The sequence below is a fragment of the Nyctibius grandis genome, chromosome Z (genome assembly GCF_013368605.1).
Source record: "Nyctibius grandis isolate bNycGra1 chromosome Z, bNycGra1.pri, whole genome shotgun sequence".
Taxonomy (NCBI): Eukaryota; Metazoa; Chordata; class Aves; order Nyctibiiformes; family Nyctibiidae; genus Nyctibius; species Nyctibius grandis.
Window position 1 is genome coordinate 99,720,695 of NC_090695.1, and position 22,634 is coordinate 99,743,328.

The 22,634-nt window shown below is 44.8% G+C and overlaps 3 protein-coding genes across 25 annotated transcripts in view; 1 reads left to right on the forward strand and 2 right to left on the reverse strand.

Annotated features, from left to right (window-relative positions):
- Positions 1-1,686, reverse strand: part of LOC137676872 (uncharacterized) — a 136,357-nt gene extending 134,671 nt beyond the window's left edge. For all 11 annotated transcript variants that reach the window (XR_011050161.1, XR_011050163.1, XR_011050166.1 and 8 more), the window contains exon 1: positions 1,267-1,686. The gene's annotated coding sequence lies outside the window, so the exon portion shown is untranslated. The remainder of the gene's footprint in view (positions 1-1,266) is intronic.
- Positions 1,160-19,698, forward strand: KDM8 (lysine demethylase 8). Of its 11 annotated transcripts, none has more exons than XR_011050171.1 (9): positions 1,160-1,660; positions 1,882-2,048; positions 3,826-3,958; positions 4,853-4,894; positions 5,666-5,815; positions 7,847-7,939; positions 8,038-8,569; positions 11,717-11,800; positions 18,631-19,698. XR_011050171.1 is itself a non-coding variant. In XM_068423962.1 (7 exons), exons 1-7 carry the CDS (start codon positions 1,160-1,162, stop codon positions 8,200-8,202), a joined length of 1,251 nt encoding a protein of 416 aa, XP_068280063.1. In that variant the 3' UTR covers positions 8,203-9,923. The 11 variants fall into 11 exon arrangements, 1 of the variants encoding a protein (XP_068280063.1); XR_011050172.1 differs by lacking the exon at positions 18,631-19,698 and adding an exon at positions 16,839-18,265; XR_011050167.1 differs by lacking the exon at positions 18,631-19,698 and adding an exon at positions 14,548-16,804.
- Positions 9,246-22,632, reverse strand: NSMCE1 (NSE1 homolog, SMC5-SMC6 complex component). 3 transcript variants are annotated; one of them, XM_068423965.1, is made up of 8 exons: positions 22,552-22,632; positions 21,020-21,163; positions 14,797-14,918; positions 13,813-13,890; positions 12,297-12,443; positions 11,192-11,308; positions 10,201-10,321; positions 9,246-9,738 (listed from the first exon to the last, which is right to left on the reverse strand). In XM_068423965.1, the coding sequence occupies exons 2-8, from the start codon at positions 21,135-21,137 to the stop codon at positions 9,656-9,658; spliced, it is 786 nt and encodes a 261-aa protein (XP_068280066.1). In that variant the 5' UTR covers positions 21,138-21,163; positions 22,552-22,632; the 3' UTR covers positions 9,246-9,655. The 3 variants fall into 3 exon arrangements, with proteins under 3 accessions (XP_068280066.1, XP_068280065.1, XP_068280067.1); XM_068423964.1 differs by lacking the exon at positions 22,552-22,632 and adding an exon at positions 22,253-22,362; XM_068423966.1 differs by lacking the exon at positions 22,552-22,632 and adding an exon at positions 22,007-22,027.
- Between the last annotated feature and the right edge of the window lie 2 nt (positions 22,633-22,634).

The window sequence follows — 22,634 nt, forward strand, 5'->3', positions numbered from 1 at the left end:
TAGAGTATCTTGGGGGTTTTCCAGGAGTCATCTACTTGTTAATAGCTGTCCTACTTTTGGAACTGAGACAGTTCTGAAGTGAAACAGCTACCTTCCTCATACCATCACTGTATGGTTAACACATAAGCTAAAGCAGAAAGAAAACTAGATTGGATTTATACGTTCCCCCCCAACGCAAACAGCTGCGTCAATCGATCAATTACTAAATTCCAGTACACTCACTGGTCAAGGGCCCAAATGGCACTATGTAGACTGAGTTTTGGTGATATTACACTGCTCATGGAGACCTGGGCTACAGATTCATAGAGCCTTTAACCCAGAAAAAAAACAGCAATGCCACTGAATCACTCCACTTTCTTCACCCACTTACCCCCCCCCCCGTCGCCCCCTTCACATCTGTGAAAGCACACACGTGATGAACCAGGCGGTGAGACTGATCTGGGCTAAAACTAACCTAAGAAAATGAGCATTTTTTAATCTGTAAGAGGTTTCCATTCCAGTTCGTTACGCGGCTGCATGAAGGCCTGTGGCAGCGTAAGGGCACGAACGCCAGAGGGAACAGCCCGGGGCGAGCGGGACCGCTCCTCCAGCACGGGCACCCTGGGGCACCGGCTGACAGCGGCCAAGAAAGGCTCAGGTACGACAATGCGTCTGAAAAACGCCACAGAGAGCCGCGCAAAGAAAAGCGCGCAGCTGCCACCGCATCAGCTGCCGCAGCAACCGAGGAGGGGCAAGTCTGAGAGCGGCAACGACCCCCGGCACCAGCACGGCACCACCAGCCGGCCGCGCAGCAGGACCCCCGGGGCGGGGGAAGCCAGCGGCAGCCCAGGGCCCACCCGCGGCCGAGGAGGGGACGCCGCGGGGCCGGGCCGCCTCCGCCGCTCCTCCCGCGGCAGCCGCCCTCTCGCTACGCGCCGCCGACGCTACTTCCGCAGCCGCTGGGGCGGAGCTGCCCGGCAGCGGCGCCCGGGCCGCGCCAGGCCACAGCCGCGGAGGGGACCGGCCCCGCAGGCGGGCGGCGCCGCAGACCTAGACCCGCGCCGGGCCTGCCCCGCGGCCCGCCCCCGAGGTCCCCTGCGGCCCCGCCGCGGCCCACCCCCCAGGCCCGCGCAGGCCCGGCAGCGCCGCGGCGGCGGGCGGGTGCCGGAGGCGGGCTGCCATGGCGGCGCCCGGCGGTGCGGAGGGCCCGGCCGCCGGCCCCGCGGCCAGCGCCGCGCTCTGGGCAGAGGTGCGGGCGCTGCTGCCCGGCGCCGAGGAGGGGCTGACCTTGGCGCTGAGCGGCGAGGTGGAGGAGTGCGTCGTGCTGCTGCTGCGGCGGGCCCGCGGGCTGCTCTACGGCGCGGCGGGCCGGCCCTGCGAGGCGGCGGCGCTGCGGCGGCTGGGCGACGTCCTGCGCGACTACTGCTGGGAGAAGCTGAACGCGGGGCCGTGGCGGGAGGTGAGCAAGGCCTGGCGGCAGGCCTACGCCTACGGCTGCCTCTTCGGGGCGCTGGCCGAGGTCGCCGCCGGCCGCCCGCTGGCGCCTGCCGTGCGCCTCTGCGACATGGGGCTGCTCATGGGCGCCTCGGTGCAGGACAACATCCTCGCCCGCCTCGTCCGCGTCCTGCAGGCGCACCTGCCCCGCGGGGAGCGCCGCGCCGCCGCCCAGGCGAGCGCCAAGGTACGGCCCGTCGCGCTGAGGCGGCCCGGCCCGCGCCCGCGGCTCCCTCCCCTCAGCGGCCCCGCCCCGCCCCTCGGCGCCCCCTCGCTCCCCCCCCGCCCCTCGGGCTCGCCCCGCCGCTGGCCCCGGGCCCCTGGGGCAGCGCGCGCGGGCCGGGCCGACGGGGCCCGCGGGGGCCTTCGCCCGCTCGCAGGTGCTGAGGGAGGGCGTCTGTGTTGCAGAGGGTCCGCGCTGACCCCCCTCCCGCCCCGGCTGTGCAGCCAGAAGACGCGCTTCCGCACCTTCGCTGCCCTTCGCTGGAGCACTTCAGGGACAACTACCTAATTCCACAGAAGCCTGTGGTCTTGGAGGGGATTATTGACCACTGGCCGTGTATGAAGAAGTGGAGGTGAGAAAGACGAGGGCAGTTCCTTCCCTGCCCTAGTAAGGGGTTTCTGTGTCAGGCGCCTTGGTGCTCGGTAGAGCAGTGGAGACCTTCGCAGAAGGCAGGTGCCGTTGGGAGTGACTTTTGTGGGCAGCGCCTTCCTGCTGCGGTGTTGTCTTTGCTCTGGAGAAGTTGCTCCATCGATGAGGGAAGCACGTCAAATCACCCAGAGCGTTGCACGTAAGCGCTCGGTGCGCCGGGGAAGCCCGGTCCTGGCGGGGATGACGCTGGCAGGCAGCCCGCAGGTGAATTGCTGATGCTGCGTGTTGCTCAGGTGGAAACTAGTGATGCGCGTGCATTGCTCGCTGTCCCAGAGAGCTGCTCACATCGTAGGTGGGCCTGTGTCAGACAGATCAGGGATTTTTATGCCTCAGAACTTGCTGATAATTAGTGCAATGGGAAGTGAATTTCAGAGATCCGTAAGCGTGATTGACTTTTTCATTCACAAGTACAAGCATTGATGTTTGTCAGTGTCACGTTTGAGTTTCAGACGCTGCCCTTCAGGAGTGAGTAATGACATTGTGCTGCTTGTGTAATGTAAGCAATGGAGCCAACATTTCCAATGCTGAGGATTGAATATTTGTGAGATAAAGCTCATGATTCCTTAGAAAAAGGAGAAAAAACACTCAAGCTTAGTTTGAGCAATTGCTTTTGTTCCACAGCCAAGAGTAGAATTGACATTAACGGAACACATTTGTTATTTCATAGGGATTTTATTCTTTTTTTGAGGAAAGGTACTCCACTGCTTGATGTCAGACACTTAAAAAGATGAACTTCTCCATTTAGTTAATATCATTGTCAATGGAGAGATGTATACCACCCATCAAAGCAATTCCTCTGGCTTTAGCCAGGATGGGTATTTGTCTTCATTTAGCCCACACCCAGGGCTAAACAATAACCAGTTGTTGTATCACCCAATGTCCCTTCCCCAATGGAGAAAGGGAATTGAGAAAAGGAGGGAGACTCTTGGGTTGAAATTTAAACAGATTTAATAAAATAAGAAAACCAATATCGATACTAATACAAAAGACACAGTTATACTTAGCCCACAGAGTGGTTGCAAGTTCCTCCTAGGATTGCAACCATTGAGAGGAGAGGAGGAGAGAGCAGAGCCAAGAGCCTCCCTCCCCAGCAGCTTCCCCATTTACAGTGACCCTGAGGTTAATGCTATAGAACACACCTGGGGCAGCTGCCCTGGGTTTAACTGCTCATGGCCTTGAGCACCAGCCCACAGCTGGGCACAGGCTGGAACAAAGTGGAACAGAAAAGGGATTCTATAAATTTTATCCCTGCAAAACCAGGACAGGATTATTGGCATTGTATAAAGAATTTGGCACTGACGGAGAGTTGATGTAGCGTTAATGATAAAAAGATACGACCATTTTTTTAGCAAATGTGGCAGTAGGCAGCAAAAAGATGAGCCATCCCTAGGCGAGAGAGACTAACAGCTTAAATCTCCTTAGCTCCTAAGGAAACAATAGTTAACTGAGGTAAACAAGGTTTTAAAACAAAACGAAACAGACAATTGTGGCCTAACATACACACAGACTCGACTGCTTGTTTCCTTTCTGCTTGTGTCCTTTTCTGTTACCTTTTGTCTCTGGTGGGTTGATTTTAGAGAGAAGAAACTCATGGTAGTAGAGTTTCATGACTTTAAAAGATTCGTTTTGATTGGTTGTCTTGCATTGAAAATTAGTAAGAAGAGCAGTATAAAAGGATAATGGAACTTTCTTTATTTCAGTGTGGACTATTTTTGTCAAGTCGCAGGGTGCCGCACAGTCCCCGTGGAACTGGGTACCCGATACACAGATGAGGAATGGTCTCAGCAGCTCATGACTGTCAGTGACTTCATCAGCCAGTATATTGTGAATGAGGTCTGTTACTCTCATTTTGTTTCATCTCCATATACAGCCGTGTGTTACTCGTACAGAATTCCTGCTTAGAATGAACGTGCTTGGAGGTGAGGTCAAGGGAGGGGGTATGCTGTAAGCACAACTCTGAGTTAAAATTTTGACATATTTCCAAGATCTGAGGCTACAAATAGTTATTGCAACAATAGCTAGGTTCGATTTTTGTATATAGTCACGTGTACAGCAGCTGGAATTTGATGGATAGATACCTTCTGCAGCAAAAGCCTGAATGGTGGAGTCCAAGGATAAGGGATCCTCAGCCAGCAGTTTTGTTCCTCTCAGTTATTAAACACCTTAGTGAGATCTAGGATCAAGATCCAAATTCAAGTGCCACCAGGTGAAAAAAAAAAAGTTGATTAGCAATTGAATGTCCTTTTGCTTTCACAGCTGAGGATCGGAAGCCCTCGTTTCTGCTTCCTAGCCTTCTGGCAGGAAGGACCATGTGCTGTTGCAGATTGGTCTGTGGTGCAGCCTGCAATAGACTATGGAGATACTTAGAGGGAGTGAAGGTGAACTAGTCGTGTGTACCGGCAGGGTCTAGCTATAAAGATGCTGAGCGTTGTCACAGGATTGACAACAGAACTGTCGACACTCCATAGGATTATAGCTAGGCTTCTTCCAGTAACTCGAGATGGATAATTTGTTGATTGTAGAGATATATCTACACTCTTACAATTTCAGTGTAAGTGTAAGTCACTGTTTCAGAAAACCCCTTATACTAGTCAGCTGTTGAAACAATTCTAGTACTCTGAAATAGGACATTGGAAATGGATGTTACCTCTAAGTAAATTAACTGACTGAGAAGTCTTACCCTATATGTCACTATGCATTTTTTTTCTTTCTCTGCTGTAATTTCAGAACAATGTAGGATACCTTGCTCAGCACCAGCTTTTTGATCAGGTAAAACTGAGTGGATGTTTTTATCTTTCTGCAGTCAAGTGTTCCCTTTGTAGCACAAGTCTTCTCTGAGGATGTCAGCTCCACTAGATAGACGGGCATGTGGAGAACTCACAGTATTTCTTAAGTTTCTGTTCCCACAATTTGAAGGAACAGAGGGAGGGGTTTGTTCCATTTGGCTGAAAGGCACGGAAACAAACCCCTTTCAGGGGTGAAGACATTCAATCTTAGTGCTGTTTTGGTACAATGTAGCATGTACTTATAGGGATATCACCGGGAAAGCAGCATTTCCCCAAAGAATATGTAAATAGCCAGGGAAGAGACTGGGACAGGAAAGAGTCTTCAGTGGTGATATATTCGCCGTATTCTGGAATGTCATTCCAGTTACCCAGAGATTAGGTTGGTGGGAGACGTAAAAAGGAATCTGACGGAGGAGCAAGCTTAGTGTACAAAAGGTCATCTGCTCCTTTTCCAGGAACAGCAAACCTGCCTGTTCTTGTGGGTTTCTCTGTTTTCTGCTAAAGCAAAGGGAAGAATGAGAAACCCCTTTCTTTCTCCCACCTCTCCTTCCAACAGAATCTGATGGTTCACACAGAAAGTGTGAGGACATTTCCTGCAGATTCCCAGCAGTTCAGCTACTTCCCTCCTGCCTTTGCTGAACAAGCAGGTCATTTGTTTTCTTTGTGTCAAGCCTTATTCCTCTGTTCTATGAATTACGTATCTTTGGCAAGTCAGCGCATACCCTTCTTAATGTTTATTTCTTTATGGGAGTAGATCCCAGAATTGAAAGAGGATATCAGTATCCCTGACTACTGCTGCCTGGGGGAAGGAGAAGAAGATGACATCACCATTAACGCTTGGTTTGGTCCAGAAGGCACTATCTCACCTCTTCATCAGGATCCCCAGCAAAATTTTTTAGCCCAGGTCTGTACTCTACTTACTCTACACATGCCATTAATGCTATAGCTAGAAAAAATGCTTATGGTATGTAAGTGTTAGAGGCAAGGGTAGCAGACAACTTGATGAACAATTGAAGGATAGAGAATATGCAGGTATTATTTTGCTATTCTATTGCATTTGTCACTGCTGCAACTTAATGTAATCTTGTAGGCCACAAGTACTCCTCATTGAGCTAGACCATTGCTTACCCTAATTTTACAGATGATAAATGGAAATCACAAGCAGCAGCTTTTCCAAGGTCAGGCAAGGAATTTGTAACAGAGTTGGGAAGAACACGGATCCTGTCACAGTGTACCAAGGAACTTCCTTTTCTGGAACAGCAAGATTTTGGGGTAGACTTAGGGGCATACTTTAATCCACTTCAGGTTACCCAGTAAAATACCTACTCGTGCAGGCATTGAGAGTCAGATGAAGTAATATTTGCCCTGTGACCTCATTGCTGCTAAGTGAGTTACTGTTGGTAGGCTTCTTGATGATGACTTTTAGTGCGGAGTAACACCGTGAAATACTGGGACTGTACGGGTCCAAAGATGTATTCCTGGTCCAAGCAGCTGACAACTGTACGTCTTCAAACACTGAGGGGTTTTTTGCTCACTGGAAGGAGGTTGCTGTTTCTTCCTCCATCCCGTGAGACTCTTTTAAATAAAATATGGCTCACACTTTCAAACATTTTCCAGCAGGATCATGACATTGAATTGTTTCTACTTGTGCCTGTTTATGGTTTGAGCCTTAGTTCCAGGCTGTTGGCCATTAACTTGTGTGTTTAGCCTTGCAATTAAAAAAAAAAAAGCCCCAAGCCAGCGAGGCAAGTGAAGGAAGGACCCGTTAATAGCTCACGGCAGCCCAGGTAACAACCACCCCCCTAAAAATCAAAGGATTCAGAAAATATGCTGTCAGAGCAATAACCAACATTTTCTTTACATCACCAAAAATATCACTCGGTTCTTTAGAGAGCTAATTAATATCCGTAATCCCTTGGGGTATTGAAGGTATCCTAAAAACACCTGGACAGCCATAGTTACTCAGATCAATGCTCTAGTAGTTTAACCAGTGATAGTGAAGAGTAGGGAGAGGGCAGGAATACACTGATACTTGTCCAGCCGTCAGAATACATTTACGTGCTATCCTTGAAGCAACAGACTCCAAACATCTAGCTTTACAACTTGGGTATTGGTAAGATTTCAGGAAACCCTGTAATAGTGTGTGGAGGATAGAGGAAAAGCAGCTTGGTTAGGAACAGCTTGGTTCATGATGCCAGTCCAGGGTACTGTGGTTAGTCAGAGTACTGACTTACTCTTTAATGTAATAGCACCGCGCAGATATGATCGTGGCTGGCCCTTGAAGAAATCTTGAGTCCTGGCCCAAGCAGCGTGAATCCTCGCCCTGTGCCTTCTGTGGGCATTCTACTGGTGTCAGTGCAGGATCGGTTTTGTCTCATTTATTCTGCCCCTTCATTCTCAGCACTGACAACTTGCAGTTCAGTGTAGTGTTCAGGTCACTCCACTTACCTTACGCATTCTAGTCTTTCAATTAAGCACTCCAATGAAAGACCTAATTTAATGACGACACAGAAATAAGTGCTAAAGGAGTATATGGAAGCTTAGCAGTCACTCTGTGCTGGTACCTCTGTCTGCTGATGTGAACTGCACTGAAGACGCAACCTCCTTATTCTCAGTTCTTCTAATTACTTTCTAGCTCTGTAGAGCCCAAATAACGTTGTATAAAGGGGTGCCTTTAAGTTTGAAGTCATTTGGTTAACGGCATTTCTTGGTATTTCAGATTCTTATCTGCTCCAAGGGAACAGGTACTTGAATTCCAATAGTCTGATTTGGTTTAACTTTTTATTATAGCAGTGTCTGTTTATTACTAACAAAGGTAATGATGTTTCGTGTAATCATCAGGTATATTTTACTGTTAAATGCCAGCTATGGCCCACGGTTTCCAGTAATGTGCAGGTTAATGACAGATGGAAAACATTTATTGTAATACTTACAGGTATTTGGAAGAAAGTATATTCGTCTATATTCACCACAAGATTCAGAAAACCTGTACCCACATGAAAGCCAAATTCTTCACAACACTAGTCAGGTAAATAGTTGCCTGAAATTTTAATATCAGTAATGTTACTTTATCAAATCATATTTGACTAAGGACATTCTACTTATGATTGGTTTGTTTTTTTGTAGGTTGATGTGGAAGATCCTGACTTAGTTAAGTTTCCCAATTTCAGAAAGGCTGCATTTCAGTCCTGTATTCTGATGCCTGGACAGGTTCTCTTTATCCCAGTTAAATATTGGCACTACGTACGATCGCTTGATATCAGCTTCTCTGTCAGTTTCTGGTGGTCATAGCTCTGAAGCACACACGAAGTCTGTTAGCATTGTAATAGCAACTATAAATCAGAAGAAGTAGCAGCTGGCATCTTCTCACAAGAGAATTCTTTTTAAGCATGAGAATGTTCTTCCCTATCCAGAGGTCAGTGGTGGATTAAAAAAAAACCAAAAAACAACAAACTTTTGCTTCAGCATGGTGAAAGAATCTGGATGGGTAAATGGAAAGAAGATGCTACAGCCACTTTATTCTTGTGGATGTTTCTAATGTGAACTCCTCATAAAGAGCATCTCTTCGGTCATCATCGTGTACGCCTGTGTACGTCTGAAACAGCTCTATATATGGGCACTGCCAGGACTCTGCAACAAACTGTATTTGGAACATAAGGTTAGTGTTATCTTCTACTTGGATTTAACAGTAAAAATTGGAGTTACATAAATGAGGGATGATGCTACCCAAAGGTTCAGTAAGTTTAAAAAAAAAAAAAGCTAATGTGAAGCAAGATACCAGTCTCCTATAGGGAAAAAGTTACTAGTGTTAAGGCCTAGGAACGTAATTAATTGTAGGTAATCCATAGTTTAATTGCAGTTAAATAAACTGAATCTTCATCATACTTTGATTAACCATCAGCTGAACTGCTGACACTGCTGTCTGCAGACTGTCACACGTTTCTACCAAGGAAAAGACATGCTCCCATTCCATTCTAGTACCTGGCAATATCTAGTCCTTGTCCTTTTTTCCAAGTCACTCTTAAAGGAAAAAGCATCCTTACATAAAACTGGAGTGTGAGGTGCTAGTACTAAAAGAATCTTGAGATAATTTTTTGAATGCTTTGCAGGCATAAGCTGGCATTGCCCCAAAAGTCCTGTCCTGCTCCTTCCCAAGCGTTTTGACTGTGGGAATATTCCATTTCTTATTGAGCATAGCTGCTCGTGCCCTGGCCTTATGTCAGATGAACTCCCCTGTGTCTAAAGAAGGGACAAAAACCAAGCAAGTGCTCAAACTCTAGCCCTAGATCAGATACTCAGCCAGCCACCTTCGTGAGGAGACCACAAGTGCTGCATTGATTTTTCACCTATTTATTTGAAGCCCTTTTGTGCTAGTAACAGGTTTCATTTCAGTTGTGAAACTGTACAAATAGGGAACACTGTTGCTGAGAAAGGTTTCTTTTAATAGTTCACCTGCATAGATCAGCTTGCAGGACTGACTAAAAACATTTGCATTTTCCCTTCCCAAACATGCACTGAGATTCCCAACACAAGAACATGGAGAACTACATACACAAAACAACCTCCAAGAAAGCTGTGCAGGCAGAGCTGTGAAGAAGGAGAACAGGAAGGTCAAGTTTTATTGTAAGATTCTTAAAACTTCAGGAAAAAAATAAGTACACTGAACAATGCACTGTTATTATACAATACAGTCTGGCCATTCTGCAGGAGTGGGGACAAAAGATTTCACTGAAAGCAAGTTTTACTAGCATCGTCTAGTGCTGGGAATGAAGCTCTTCTCTGCTCTCCCTGTTTTTGATGGTGACTGGGAGTCTGTCTGACTCATACCTGTGAAGAAAACAAAAGGAAGGTTAATGAATGACACACAAAAAAAGGATGATATTGTATAGCCTCCAGATTTTTAAAATGCTTTATATATTCCTGTGTTCCTGTTCAGAATGTCCAATTTCCCTGACTAAATGTAGGAATTCTGAAGAGAATGCGCTCTTCTTAAAAGCTCAGTATTTCCAGAAGTTTTAGTGTCGTGTGTTGTGTCTCCTGCTGCCCACCCCGCCGCCCCCCCAACTCTTTAATGTTGTTAGAAACAACGTGCACAGGATCTGCTAGTGACCATAAGGCATCATCCTTCCACCTTCAGGGCTCAGTGTTGCCCATGCGTGGTTTACTGAAGTCAGAAATGACTAATAATTCAACTATAGTTATAAATAATACAGGCAGTGCCACTGAGTATCACAGTCCATTCTCTAGTATGACTACACTCAATCTTTTTAAAAATAAGTTTCTTGGTACCTGGAATGTCACAAGACCAGAAGTCATTACACTTCGGACAGCGTGGTTCAGTCTGAGCTCTGAAGTACTTCCTGACACAAGGTAAATGCATTCCAGTTCCACAGGATTCACACACTTGGCTCTGAAATCAGAAATGTTAATAAAAAAAAAAATCTTTCTAACGCATTCTTCAGCTTAACATAAAGTTGTTACAAAGGGTGGCAGATAGGCAGTGCTTTATTCCAAAGCATGGTTCACGCAGTACAGTTGGTGGATACTCAAAGCTGGTAAATGATAAAAGGAGTTATTTTCCTAGAAACCAGGAAATACCATTTCCCTATATGGACAGAACACACTGAGCTATTTGGGTGCCATAAAGGAGACCAATTGGGATGGAAAAAGTAACATGGAAAGCATGTTTGTTGGGAAGATGAGAAGATGCAGGGTCAAGGAGCAAGAGAATGCAGTAGTTTTGCAATAGGAGTTCAGGTTGTAACCACTTAGACAAGACTAAACTGGTAGTTTACCAGCTATCAAAATGTTGAACATACATGTTCGTTCTGAAGTCCAAGACACAGCAATTCCTGAACCAAAATCCCAGGACCAAAGGATGAACGTGTCACATGAAGGCTGCTATCTCTAAGGTCCAAAGATAAGATAGCTAACAACTGTTAGGCCTGTTTAAGGATAAGGGTTCATCTCCAGCCTGCTGGCTTTGGAAAGCCAGACAGCACAATAATGTTCCTCATTGGGTGGGTTTGCTTTCTCCAAGTTTATACTTTGAGATACTGCTGCAAGACAAGTTTCTTTTCCAAAGACAGAAGATAAAATACCTACACTGGAAAAAAAAAAGGGGGGGGATTTTCTTTATATACATGGGTACCATTACGAGATTACTAGACCAGAATTTTTCAGTGCCTGCCTAACACTGAAAGGAAAGTATCACAGACTTCACCTACGACCACGTAAGTACATCAGCAGATGCCAACGGAGGTAATAAAACAAACGTTACCTGGATGGCAAGGCTGTGACAGATGTTACACTTCCTTGCCACGTCTTGGTAGTTGCTGAGAATGTATTGTTCCATCTCAATTATGCAGCGAGTATGCAGAGTATATTCCCCATTTCTCTAAGGAAACAAGTGGTGAGACAAGCAATTTTTTTTAATTCCTTTTACCTTTTTTGACTTTTCTAACCACCTGCTAGCAAGCATTTGACATTTGCTTTTTTTCTGCCTTAATAAAACTAACATGCTGACACTGATATAATGCAAAGCTGAAATACATTTGAAGCAGCAGAATTAATTTGTTCAGAGGATCAGAATAAAGATCGCACACCTTTAGCAGAGATCTAGTCCTTGGAAGGTACAGATGAGCAAGCATGCTCTCCTTAACAAAGACATGCAGTTTTGGGACCCTCTATTTGCACATTAGTGGAAATTCTACTGGCTTTCAGCAAAATCTAGGCATTTACTGCTTGAGGTACCTTTGAAAATCTCTGCTAAATCACTCTAATGTAAGTAAATGTGTGGCAGCAGGTTGGAGATCTACGATGCAATGAATCCAGGAGAAAAGGAATTGAGGTCTCACTTGCCTTGGCAAGCAACTGCAGTGTCCACATGGTAAGCCAATCTCGGTTTCTCCCTCATGAAGTAAAGGAGAATTTAAAATGTGCACAGTGGCCCATGCATTTCTGGTACGGGAGTTTTCAACGTGTTTGGCCTTGCTGCTTTTCAGGATATATTCCAAATGTAACTAACAGCACTGATCACCCTGAAGAGCTTTCCCCAGCTCTTGTGCCACGTTTAGCTATGCCGTGGTGTTGTGTACCAGGGATGTCTGTCTGTCGCAATGCAGGGCTGTACATACATACCCACCTAGCTCAGGTACAGGAAACTGAAACCATGTTGCCCTGTATTGACCCACACAAGGACTTTTTCCTTGTAAATGTACTACCTTTTCTGCCAAAATCACTGGAGCAGCAATAAGCACAGGCCCCACAAAACCATTTTTGCCATCATTCATTGAAGAACAGCTCCAGTTTCAGCCATCACATCCGTAAGAAACTAATAACTGGACCTATTAAAATACAAACACTTTAAAATATACAGCAGTTACCTCAGAGAGCCACTTATCCTCAACAAAAACTTTCAGCACTTGTTCCGCTTCCTTTTTCTTCATTTTCTTTGTCTTAAGTTGGTCAGCTAAGTTTAAAATATCTGTAGAAGAGGCAAAGCCATTTTCTGATGAAATGATTAGGTCCATCTACAGAAAGAAAGATTTTCAGCTATTAAAAAAAACCCCATGCCATTAGACAGACACACCTTACAGCAATGTGCAGCTTTTTCAGCATCCATACATACGATATAGATACACTACAGTATATGGCTTGAACCAGAACTGTAAAAAAAAGGCCAAAAGCTGAAACAGTCCTTGTAACCGTGACAGGTTTAATCTTTGCATAGAAAACATTTCCACAAATAGAACTGTGCAGTGCTCCCTAAATGAAGCTGCATTCAGGGACCCTCGAGCATACTCAGGGTGACGGATCTTCGTTTTTTCTGCTCTTTGTCAAGGTTCTTTTGAGGAAAAATCTCTCGCTGCTAAAGTAAGTTTGTCCACTCTGGAGTCATTAGTACTGCTGAACCGACCTGGCACGTGAAGGTTGTAGCAGTATTACCAATCTTCAGAGAATCTTTCACTGGAAACATTCCTGTTGCTCATTATCACAGAGCAGCATGCAGAGTTTTTATGCCAGTAGTAATATGTGCCATGACAATGCCATCTCTGCAGTGCTGACATGGCTGTGCCGGTGCCTCGCCACTAATGGGGGAGGGTGGGGAAATCCCTGGGTACTAGCCATGTAGATTACACTTTTTTTAGCTGTCACAGAATAGTCAATACACTTCTCTTTCCAGTTCATCCAGAAAATTTTATTTTAATGAGTGTGCAAAAAAAAAAAAAAGAGAAAACATTTAAGGAGTCTAAATGTCTGGAGAAATTAAGTCCTCAAACTTCAAGACACGATGAGAACAATGCACTAAAACATGCAAGACACATAGCAGTGATCACAACTCACAGTAATGGTTGTTGATAAGAAATTAGACATCAAATGTCCTGGAATCTCAGCCCAACAGCTCTATTTGGAACTTTAAAGAATTCTCAAGTGCACATGTTCTTGTTTAAAAAGCAGCATTCTGACTAATTTATTAAACACAGAATTCATTGGCTAAGCAATTACAATACACAAATGTTTCCATTCAAATCAGCAAATCCAACTTGTATGTTAATAGCATTAAAATCTACTGTATGTTACTAGACTACTGAATACAGTGAAAAATTCAGCAGTCAACTGAAAATCCTGAAGAAAGATGTTTCACTAAAAGCAGGTACATCAGGTCACTAACTCCGAGGAACGCTCCCCTCTTGCTGATTTCAGTTTACCAAAAACTGACTTTCAACAGGGAATCATGACTGGCATATACTCCCATCCCTGCCCCCCATTCGATTTGGGATAATCTTAGGTAAGATGGCAGCTACTTCCTGAGCCACATCTCCATTCATTTCCATTTCCACTCTTTTTAAGCTGGTACCTTCAGAGATAATGTGGTTTATTAACAACTGACATACTTACCGTTTTTCTGAACAATTCCAATTCATTTTCTGTATAGTCAGACGCCATTTTAGTTATTTCAGTTTCTGCCAAATTCACCTACAAAAAAAATAATACTTAAACGGAAATCAAAGTGCCTTTGTATTTCTACACTATAAATTGTAAAAGATCCTCTGGGGTAAAGAATACATCACCTTACAGTTAACAGAAATGTCATTTCTTTAAGTGGCATGAGAGAGGCTGATCCTTAAAGATGGCACTCGATAGTACTTGAGTCGTTTCTTTACAACCCCTGATCCTCCAGACATGTTCTCCACAGCTGCCTCTGCCCAGTCCAAGCTCTTTAACGATCCCACCTCCCTCCCCTACAGAGCTAAGATAGAATACTAGCTCTGTATAGTAGAACTACCATGTTACACCAGGATACTGTGCTGGACAGTAGCAGTAACTATGTTATAATACACATTCTTGTTTCATTGTGAAAAACTTACTGGTGCTTATTGCACCTGCTACAGCTATTTACTATAGCTCAACTTAACTGGCAAAATGACGCAGAAAGGTTAAAAGCAGCTAACGCTGGAATACCTCCTGTATGGTCTTTTGAAATTACTGTATAACCTTCCCTCTTCAACGTGCGCATTTCAGGGCATCTAAGGAAGCTTTTTACAGGCCACTCCTCAGCAACACTTTTATGCTAGGTTGATTTTTGAGTAAGAAGAAGAAAACTAATGTTGGAGGGCTCTCTGTGTTTTCTAGCTTAAAACTTTCTCTTGAAAAAGAACGTCTCCTGTGAAAAAGAAATCCCACTTCAGCAGTGTTTATGCTAAGTAAATCAGACGCTGCTGTGCTCCTTGCTGCCATGTTCCATTTCCACGCACCGAGGCTGCTGGCAGTTTATCCTCCCACCTCCCTGTCCTTCTCCACCTCCTGTAGCTTCTCCAGCAGCTGCCAGCGCCGCCGTGAACAGCCCATAAACCACGCGATGGCACCACGTCCCGTACTCACTAACGCGTAATGCGCTCTCCCGTCGGCTTCCGACATTCCCTTCCGGATCTGCATGAACAGAGGCTGCAGATGGCTGTTAATAGTACTGATGAAATCATCCAGTTTGTCGTGCGCGTAGTAGACTGAAAATAAATAAGAAAAAGCACATACACAAACAAACAAAACTACTACACATCAGGCAGATCTTTTTATGTTTTATCTGCTGAAACATTTTTTTCCGAGGTAAAAGAGCTAAAAGTGAGGCAGAATTCAAACAGGTCTGTTACATTCAGCAGACGTATCTTTCTTGTGCTGCTGACTACCGGCCTTCAGAGAAGCTCAGCTCCTTGAAATTGTGAGTTTAGAAGAGTCCAGACATTCTGCCTCACTGTATGGAACCCACCGCATGAATCCATTACTTGATCCAGTGACTTGAACTAAGTTGAACTGAAAATAAAACATGACCAGGAAAAATTATTGTGCACAATACAAAAATATACTTGCTTTCTTTCATTTACACACAAGGGATTCCTTGTTTCTCTGTGTTCTGTTTCACAAATTAATGGCATGTAAATGATCAAGTTACATACCAGAAAACTTAAAATTCTAGCATAGAAATACAGGTAATATCTTGTGTCATGTTCTACAAACAAATTAAATACCAGCAGCAGTTCTATCACAGACGTAATTAAGATGGACTTTGGAATCATTCTGTAGCAGCTCATGCTCTGGCTTTTGCTTGTACCGCGACAGCACACCCTCAGGAGTTTCCATCCAAAACAGAATTATGGCAGTGGCAAAACTGTTGACTTCAGCAGGCTAGGGTTTAAAAACCAGAGTTAAGTAACTGCTCGTAACTTTAGGAAAATGACTGATGTCTCAAAAATACCACCAGTTCTCTCTAACCTGATACTGTTTTCAGTTATGAGAGTCAATCACTTGTGTAACGGCATCAGACACGTCCCACTCTCAAAACCCCACTACACTTCATAACAGCACAATGCAAAAGCATCAGTCACGGGATAGTCCTGCCCAGAAAGGTCACGATTCTGATATATGAGACTCCTTAAGTGAACAAAACCAACAAACAGCAAGAACAATAATAAAGTAAGTATAATTTTGTCAAATTGTCGTGCCACCTGCCTGGCACCTGTCAGCAGGAAACTCCACATACATCAAAGCCAGGGAGCATTAATGACTGATCTAAAAGAGGATAAGATGAAAGATAAAGAAGAGTATTCGTTTGTACAACAGCTGTCACATTTTAATGTGAGATGAATGGCTGCTCTAGTACATCTTCAAAAAAAGGGATACAGACTCTATAGAAAATGAACAGGGGACAGGCCACACCAAAAGCTGCACTTAACAATTTTAACATCTAAAAAGTTGGTCAATTTACAATTTCAGACTCAGAAGGAGAAATTACAAATGCCCTTTCCTTACACTGCTGTGTGATAGCAGACGAGCAAATAGGAAACAGCAAACAGTAAATAAATGGAACACAAATATTCTGGGGTTTGAGGGGTTTTTTCCCTAAATGTAACCAAACTCTTTATAATAAACTCAAATACTTTCCACAGAAAAGCTGAACAGATCTCTCACTGAGGATAAAGCAGAGGTGCTCAGAGAAACCAGAAACTTTTCTGAATGTCTCTTCAGGCAAACTATAACAGCAGACAGCATAACAAACAAACTGACACTCTTGCCTAATTACCGTTTTCCACAGGCACTGTTTTAAACTTTCTTGCTTAAAGACAAGTGAACAATGGGAATCTTTGTTACTAAGATCAGTCTGAAATGCCACAGCTTCATGATAAATTTAAAAATACACTGGCACCATTATAAAATCACAGCTCCCATGTTTACAACAAAAGACTACAAATAAGCTGAGTGAATGCTTTAAAATAAGATAGGCCCTTTACTCATCTAAAACCTAAACACATAGTTATTATATCTATGTACTTCAGCTTCCATGTTCTCTGTAACCAGAAGATTAAGCAGAAGATTAAGTACAATTCTATTCTGCAAAGTTGCATTATGAAAATGTCATGTTTTTCTTCTAGTTCTCTACATTTTCCAGCTACAAGGCATCTGATACGCAGCAAAAAATATTTAGCAGAAAATATGGCCTGTGTTACACAGGATGCAAAATAGACTACTTCATTCTGACCTTACAGTCTATGGATAAGTAGACACAAATCCACAGTAAAAACACAAGAGGCCCTGCAGAGTGGGCAGCATTGTGACAAGACACGAGAATACTACTAAGCCTGGCAGGAGCACGGCTTCCAGAACGGGTCACGGGCAATATGATGCGGATGAGATGGGAGAAAGCACGGCCATCCACCAGAAAACCTCCCCTCATCCTCACCACAGCATTTCCTCAACTTCACTTCTCCCACAACACGTAAGAGAAATAACTGAAGTGCGTTTACTTAAAAGCCTTCACGACGCTATAGCAAAGCAGGAACCTTGTGATCTCACTGTGCTCCCGCTGATCTTCCCCAGTCCCTTTTCTCATGGTGCTTTGTGATATTCTTCATTGTTTACACAAAAATGCCTAGTCTGAGGAGCCAACAGCCATGTTTTCTTTTTCTAGTTTTGATGTATTTGATGCACTATAAAGCAAAATATCAAAACAGTACAGTGGATTTTTCTGTTGTTTTGCAATGCAAACGCTTCTCTGGTAACATGAAGCGTAGACTTCAAACAGATGGTTATCTGAAATTCCACCACCAATAAGAAAAATTCCCCTAAGCTGTAGCTGAACTTTGCAGACAAGATATAAGCATAATGAGCACACTGGGTCACACACGGGAGCAGCTGCTGGGGCTTTTCCTAGAATACGAAATATTAAAAGACATACAAAACATGTAAAGCAAACATGCTTGTCTATTCTGTGAAACCCTGTTTCTCATATATAATTTATTTAGTGGGTCTTTCAACAGCCAAAGCATGAAATATATCATGCTTAAGAAATTGGTATGACTGTAGACTAAAGCTGACACCAACAGTTATTTTCTTCTGAGTTCAGCTACTAAGCCAGTTAACTAAAATACAAAACATATTTAGACAGAAGCCAGTCTGATACAATCCATGGTAATGAGTGGTTAATCAATACACTTCTGTATTGATTAGGAAATAGGCAGGAAACAGGCAGTTTTCTCTCATTCTTCCATTTTTCTAAACATCCTTACATATATGGACTATATCAGATATTTTTCTAATGAACTTCACTGTAACTTAATATACAGTTACATTTTATAATTAATTTTATAAATATTACCTAATATTGTCCTTCAGTAAATATGGACATTGGTTTGAAAGGCAACCTGATTTTGTCCCTACAAATTATCCTTAGATTCATCAAAAATATAGCAAAAGAAAATATATCTGTGTTTTCTGTTAACCTTCTGACCTTGAAGAATGTGGCAAAGAAAATCCTTGTGAATGACCATGTCTTTGGAAAATAAAATGCTGGTCACAAAAATGCCTAATATTGTTATATTTAAATACTCATCAAATGAAGATATGCTGAATCCAAGAAAAAACAGATAAACTTGGAAATCTATCAAGGATAGAGAGCACATGAATCTTCATATTTATTCCATGATCTGTGAAAAAAAAAACAAACTTGTGCTATTACAGAAATAAATGTTTTTTTCAGGGGAGAGGCACCATCCTTCCAGCTGTACTATTCAGAGCAGTGTAAACCCAGACCTTCAGTTAATAAAGAACTTCAGCTGGTTGGGAAGACAGCAGGAAAAATAACTACAAACTCTCCTATTTTTACTGTTTCGTGATTTCAAGCTGGTGCCAGGGTCAGAATAACATTCTACGTATTCTCCCCCGCAGACAGTGTCTCGCGAAGGGATCCAACAACAGCCAACCCAGATACTACCGTTTCCCTGAGCACACAAAGGAAAAGTGAGCTTGCACCCACAGACAACACACAAAGCGACCTCAGAACGGATGCCGAGAATGTCGTGGTACCTTAGCTATTATCTAATGCGAGAGATCTGCAAGATGTCTTTAACTTTGCACTTAAGTTTTTACTATAAAGTGTTCCACAACTGGAGAAGCCATAACACAGTGCAGACAGAAACAGCATGCGTTAAGGGATTCCAGTAAAAAAGTATTAGCAATTGTAATAACCTTCCTCAACCAACCTGCAATTTGTGTCCTAACTATTGTACACTTTCCAGTGGTCCTACGCAGCATTTTTATAGATGTCTGGAGGTTTTCCTTCAGAGCTGTGTGCAGATTTTAGCATAGACACTTGTCTGCTAACAGGAAGCATGCAGGTGATACACAGAAAATAAGGTGGTGTCTCCTGGCCAAAAGGCTTAGGATTTTGACATAAACCACAAGAAGAGAATGTGCCAAACACCGGGAGGGAAAGTTCTCAGATCACTTTGCTCAGAGGCTGCACAGGCTGACTTGACTTCATTTGACACAGCTTTTTTATCCTTTTGTTTTTAAGGAAACAACCAGTGTCATAGATAGGAGACAGCCTTGTTACGTAATGCTTAGAACCTGCAGGAGAAAGGAATTAATTCAAACAAAGTAGTTTTACTAACATTAGCTTTGATCCGATTTGAAAATCATTGTTCAGATTGCACTAAGCGTTATTAAGATGTATTTGAAGAAACACCAAAATCAGAACTGCATCTAGAAACAGTCCAGCCAGGCTGTTTCTTCATAACAATGCTATTACCGTGATCTCGTGAACTGTGATACTGTTCACTTTTGCCCCTAATAAGGATGGGTTCATCAATCACTGGTTCTTTTGTTCGTAAAACAAATGAGGGGGAGGAGGAAGTGTTCCATTCAGTGAGTCAAGTTCAACATCCTTTTGCCTCCCAACGTGACAAAAACCTTTCCTAGGCAGAGCATTTAATAAAACTGTAACAGTAACTCCCACACCGTATCTGTGTAATTTCACAAACTTTTCCATTGCACATCAACTGTCACCATGCAGAAAAAATATCAAGTACTTGGTAGGCATCAGTTGCAATGGAGCCATTTTTTCCTAAATCCTTCTATTAAATAAATCTTCCTAATGAATAACAACTCTACCAGCATCAGTGACTACAGTCTCTTCTCTCTTAACAGAGAGAAAGAATAGCTGGCAATGGTGATGCTGAAGTTACCAGCCCAGTTAGCCACCAGCAAGTGAACAGTTCAGTTGCCCTGCAGTTATTGGCTCAGCTCTCAACAGACTCACACAGATATCCTAAACTGACTAAACCCCTCGAATAACTGTTAAGAAGGCTTTTATTTTCAAAGTCATAAATACTAGAGAAGTAGTAAATAACTTGACATATATAAATACATTTAGTGATATTACATCTCAGAATGCGTAACTCAAACATTTGCTGGAGTTATCTGCCTTTCAGTAGGAATGGTTTAAAATCACTGATTTGAACAGCATTTGTGTGTTTCCTTTTCAGTGGCAATCTTTGTTCTTACACATTCCTTGTCCTTTTCAATTTTGTTCATAAATAAGGAAAATATGAAAATAGAGGAAGTTTATTCTTTCACTATTTTCTGGGAACCAGCAGCTGACACATCTAATACCTGCTGATTAGTGCTAGACACATTACGCATCAGAGCTTTGGTTCGGCTTGTGCCCACCACATTTTCAAAATTAGTGAAGATGAAATACAGATCTCTGGTCTGTAAGCAGATCTCTGAAAAAAATCCTTATCAAGTTGATTATACATTTCTGTACTAGTTAAGTTTGAACATGAACTTCAAACAGATTTGATAGTATACAACCAAATTTTTGTTACACGTGCCATAAAATTCAGCTTGGTACAGCACATATTGAAGCTGACCATGTAATTGGTCAGATGCGACAGATTTACTCACAACGGATAACAGCATACACTTCATACTATATTCCAAAGGAAATCTCTCCAAATAAGCATGAAGAAAAACATTCTGGAAACTTCAGCACTATCAGTGTCAAAAAAGAATTTTTTTTTAAAATGTATAACCCATAAAAAAAAATCTTTGCTAAAATAAAAAGTGCTCTGTGTGAGTCTGACCTGATTAAAACTTAGCTTCCTCATTGCTGTGTTATTTTCTCTTTTAGGAAAGAAAGAGAACACTCACATCATTAAAGTTTTTAAACTTGTTTTTAGATGGTGTACGCTTTTCAGAAATCTAATTATTTGTAAGCTGCACCAGGAAAATAAATGGTTCTTCCATCTCCCTGCTTTTTCTCCGAGAGACACACCTTTATGGATTTCACAGCAGCGCCTGTGTAATTTCCTAGCCTCTGATCCTTCCATTATCCCATGAGACATCAGGGCCTGCAAGAACCGCCGATGAGCGTCAGTCATCTGAGCTGCCATCGCAATATTCCACCAGGCTTCAAATGCTGCAAGAGGTGTAAGTTGGAATTAATGCACACGCTCACGCAAATTAAAAATACACAGTCCACGCATGCGTGAGATTTCAATTAAACTTTCTAACATTGAATCAGGGGAAAAAAGCAGATCCCCCTGGTTGTTCTCAGAATACAGATGGTGACTAACTCCAAGGTTCTAGGAGAAGGATGCAAAAGATGAAGTCCAGCTAATTTAGGTACAGAATAAATCAATGTAGGCATTGTGCTATCATACCCCAAACTGAAAACAGTAGTGTTGTACGTGTAACAACGGAACACCTTGCAGTTTTGTGTTAGATGCTTCTCCTTACTACATATCCTAATAACTTGTCTAATTAGAGCGTCACTTCCGACAGACAATCCTCCTCTAAATGTTCTGAAGAACATCAGAACTCAATAAAAGCATCTCAAGAAATTCACTGCAGCCAAATATGCGTTAACAGCTCACGAGAAAAGAGAAGCTTCCAGAGTGCCAGACTCCTCCAAGCCAAGGGACCGAGTAACGGGCCCGCCCGAGCACCGCTGGCGCGGGCTGAGGTTTTTACAGGCTCCCACAACCCCCCCGCGCCGGCACGGAGGTGAGCGACCGCGCTGCGGGGCCCGGCACGGCGATCAGCGGCCGCGCTGCGGGGCCCGGCACGGAGGTGAGTGACCGCGCTGCGGGGCCCGGCACGGAGGTGAGTGACCGCGCTGCGGGGCCCGGCACGGGGGTGAGTGACCGCGCTGCGGGGCCCGGCACGCCGCTCTCCGCGCTCCCGCCTGCGCGGCGCGGACACGGCCTTCGACCGAGCGCGCTGGCGGCTGCGCAAGGGAGAACGTGCACGGCCTCCTCACCAGCGGCAGCCCTCCCCCGCCGGCGGACTCAGAGCCACCGGCAGCTCCGGCCGAGCTCCGCCTGCCCCGGCACTGCCGCTCCGCCGCCCGCTCGGCCTCGGGCCTCGGGCCCGCCGCAGCCCCCGGCTGAACCGCGGGCAACCGCCCCGACCCTGCCGCCCCCAGCCTCGCACCCTGCCTCCCCCACGGCCTCCGGCCGCTCAGGCCCCCCCGGCCCCCGCTGCCCGCTCCCCCGGGCCGCCTCACCGCCGGCCCCCGGCGCCGCTGCCCCCGCGCTCGACAGCTCGGTGATCGCTGCAACCGCCTGCCATCGATCGGCTCGGCAGCAGGCTGGGCCGGGCCGGCAGCGCCCGCCCCTCCCGTGACGCGGCTGCTGCGGGGGCGGAGGGGCCCCCGCGTGCTCTGCACCGCCCGAGGGGGGCGGCCCGCGGGCTGGGTCCGCTCCCGAGCCCGCCCTGGGCCGCGCCTCCGGCGGAGCGGGGCCTGCCTGAGCCGGCCGCTACGGGTTTCGTGCCCCCGCCGTCCTCCGAGAGCTCCCCCCCCACCTTCCGCAGCTTCGCGAGCAGCCGCCGGCCGGGCTGGGCCCCGCCTGTCCGCGGTCCCGCCGCGCGTCCTCGGCCGCCTCCGC

Bases quoted from the DNA above. Each gene is read 5' to 3' on its own strand.
- NSMCE1 (XM_068423965.1), bottom strand. From the start codon at position 21,137: ATGGCAGCTCAGATGACTGACGCTCATCGGCGGTTCTTGCAGGCCCTG. The intron at 13,891-14,796 runs GTGAGTACGGGA...TTTTTTTTGTAG, and splicing joins GGAGAGCGCATTACGCGTTA to GTGAATTTGGCAGAAACTGA. The intron at 10,322-11,191 runs GTAACGTTTGTT...TTCTGATTTCAG, and splicing joins GTCACAGCCTTGCCATCCAG to AGCCAAGTGTGTGAATCCTG.
- KDM8 (XM_068423962.1), top strand. From the start codon at position 1,160: ATGGCGGCGCCCGGCGGTGCGGAGGGCCCGGCCGCCGGCCCCGCGGCC. The intron at 2,049-3,825 runs GTGAGAAAGACG...TCTTTATTTCAG, and splicing joins CCGTGTATGAAGAAGTGGAG to TGTGGACTATTTTTGTCAAG. The intron at 4,895-5,665 runs GTAAAACTGAGT...TTATGGGAGTAG, and splicing joins AGCACCAGCTTTTTGATCAG to ATCCCAGAATTGAAAGAGGA.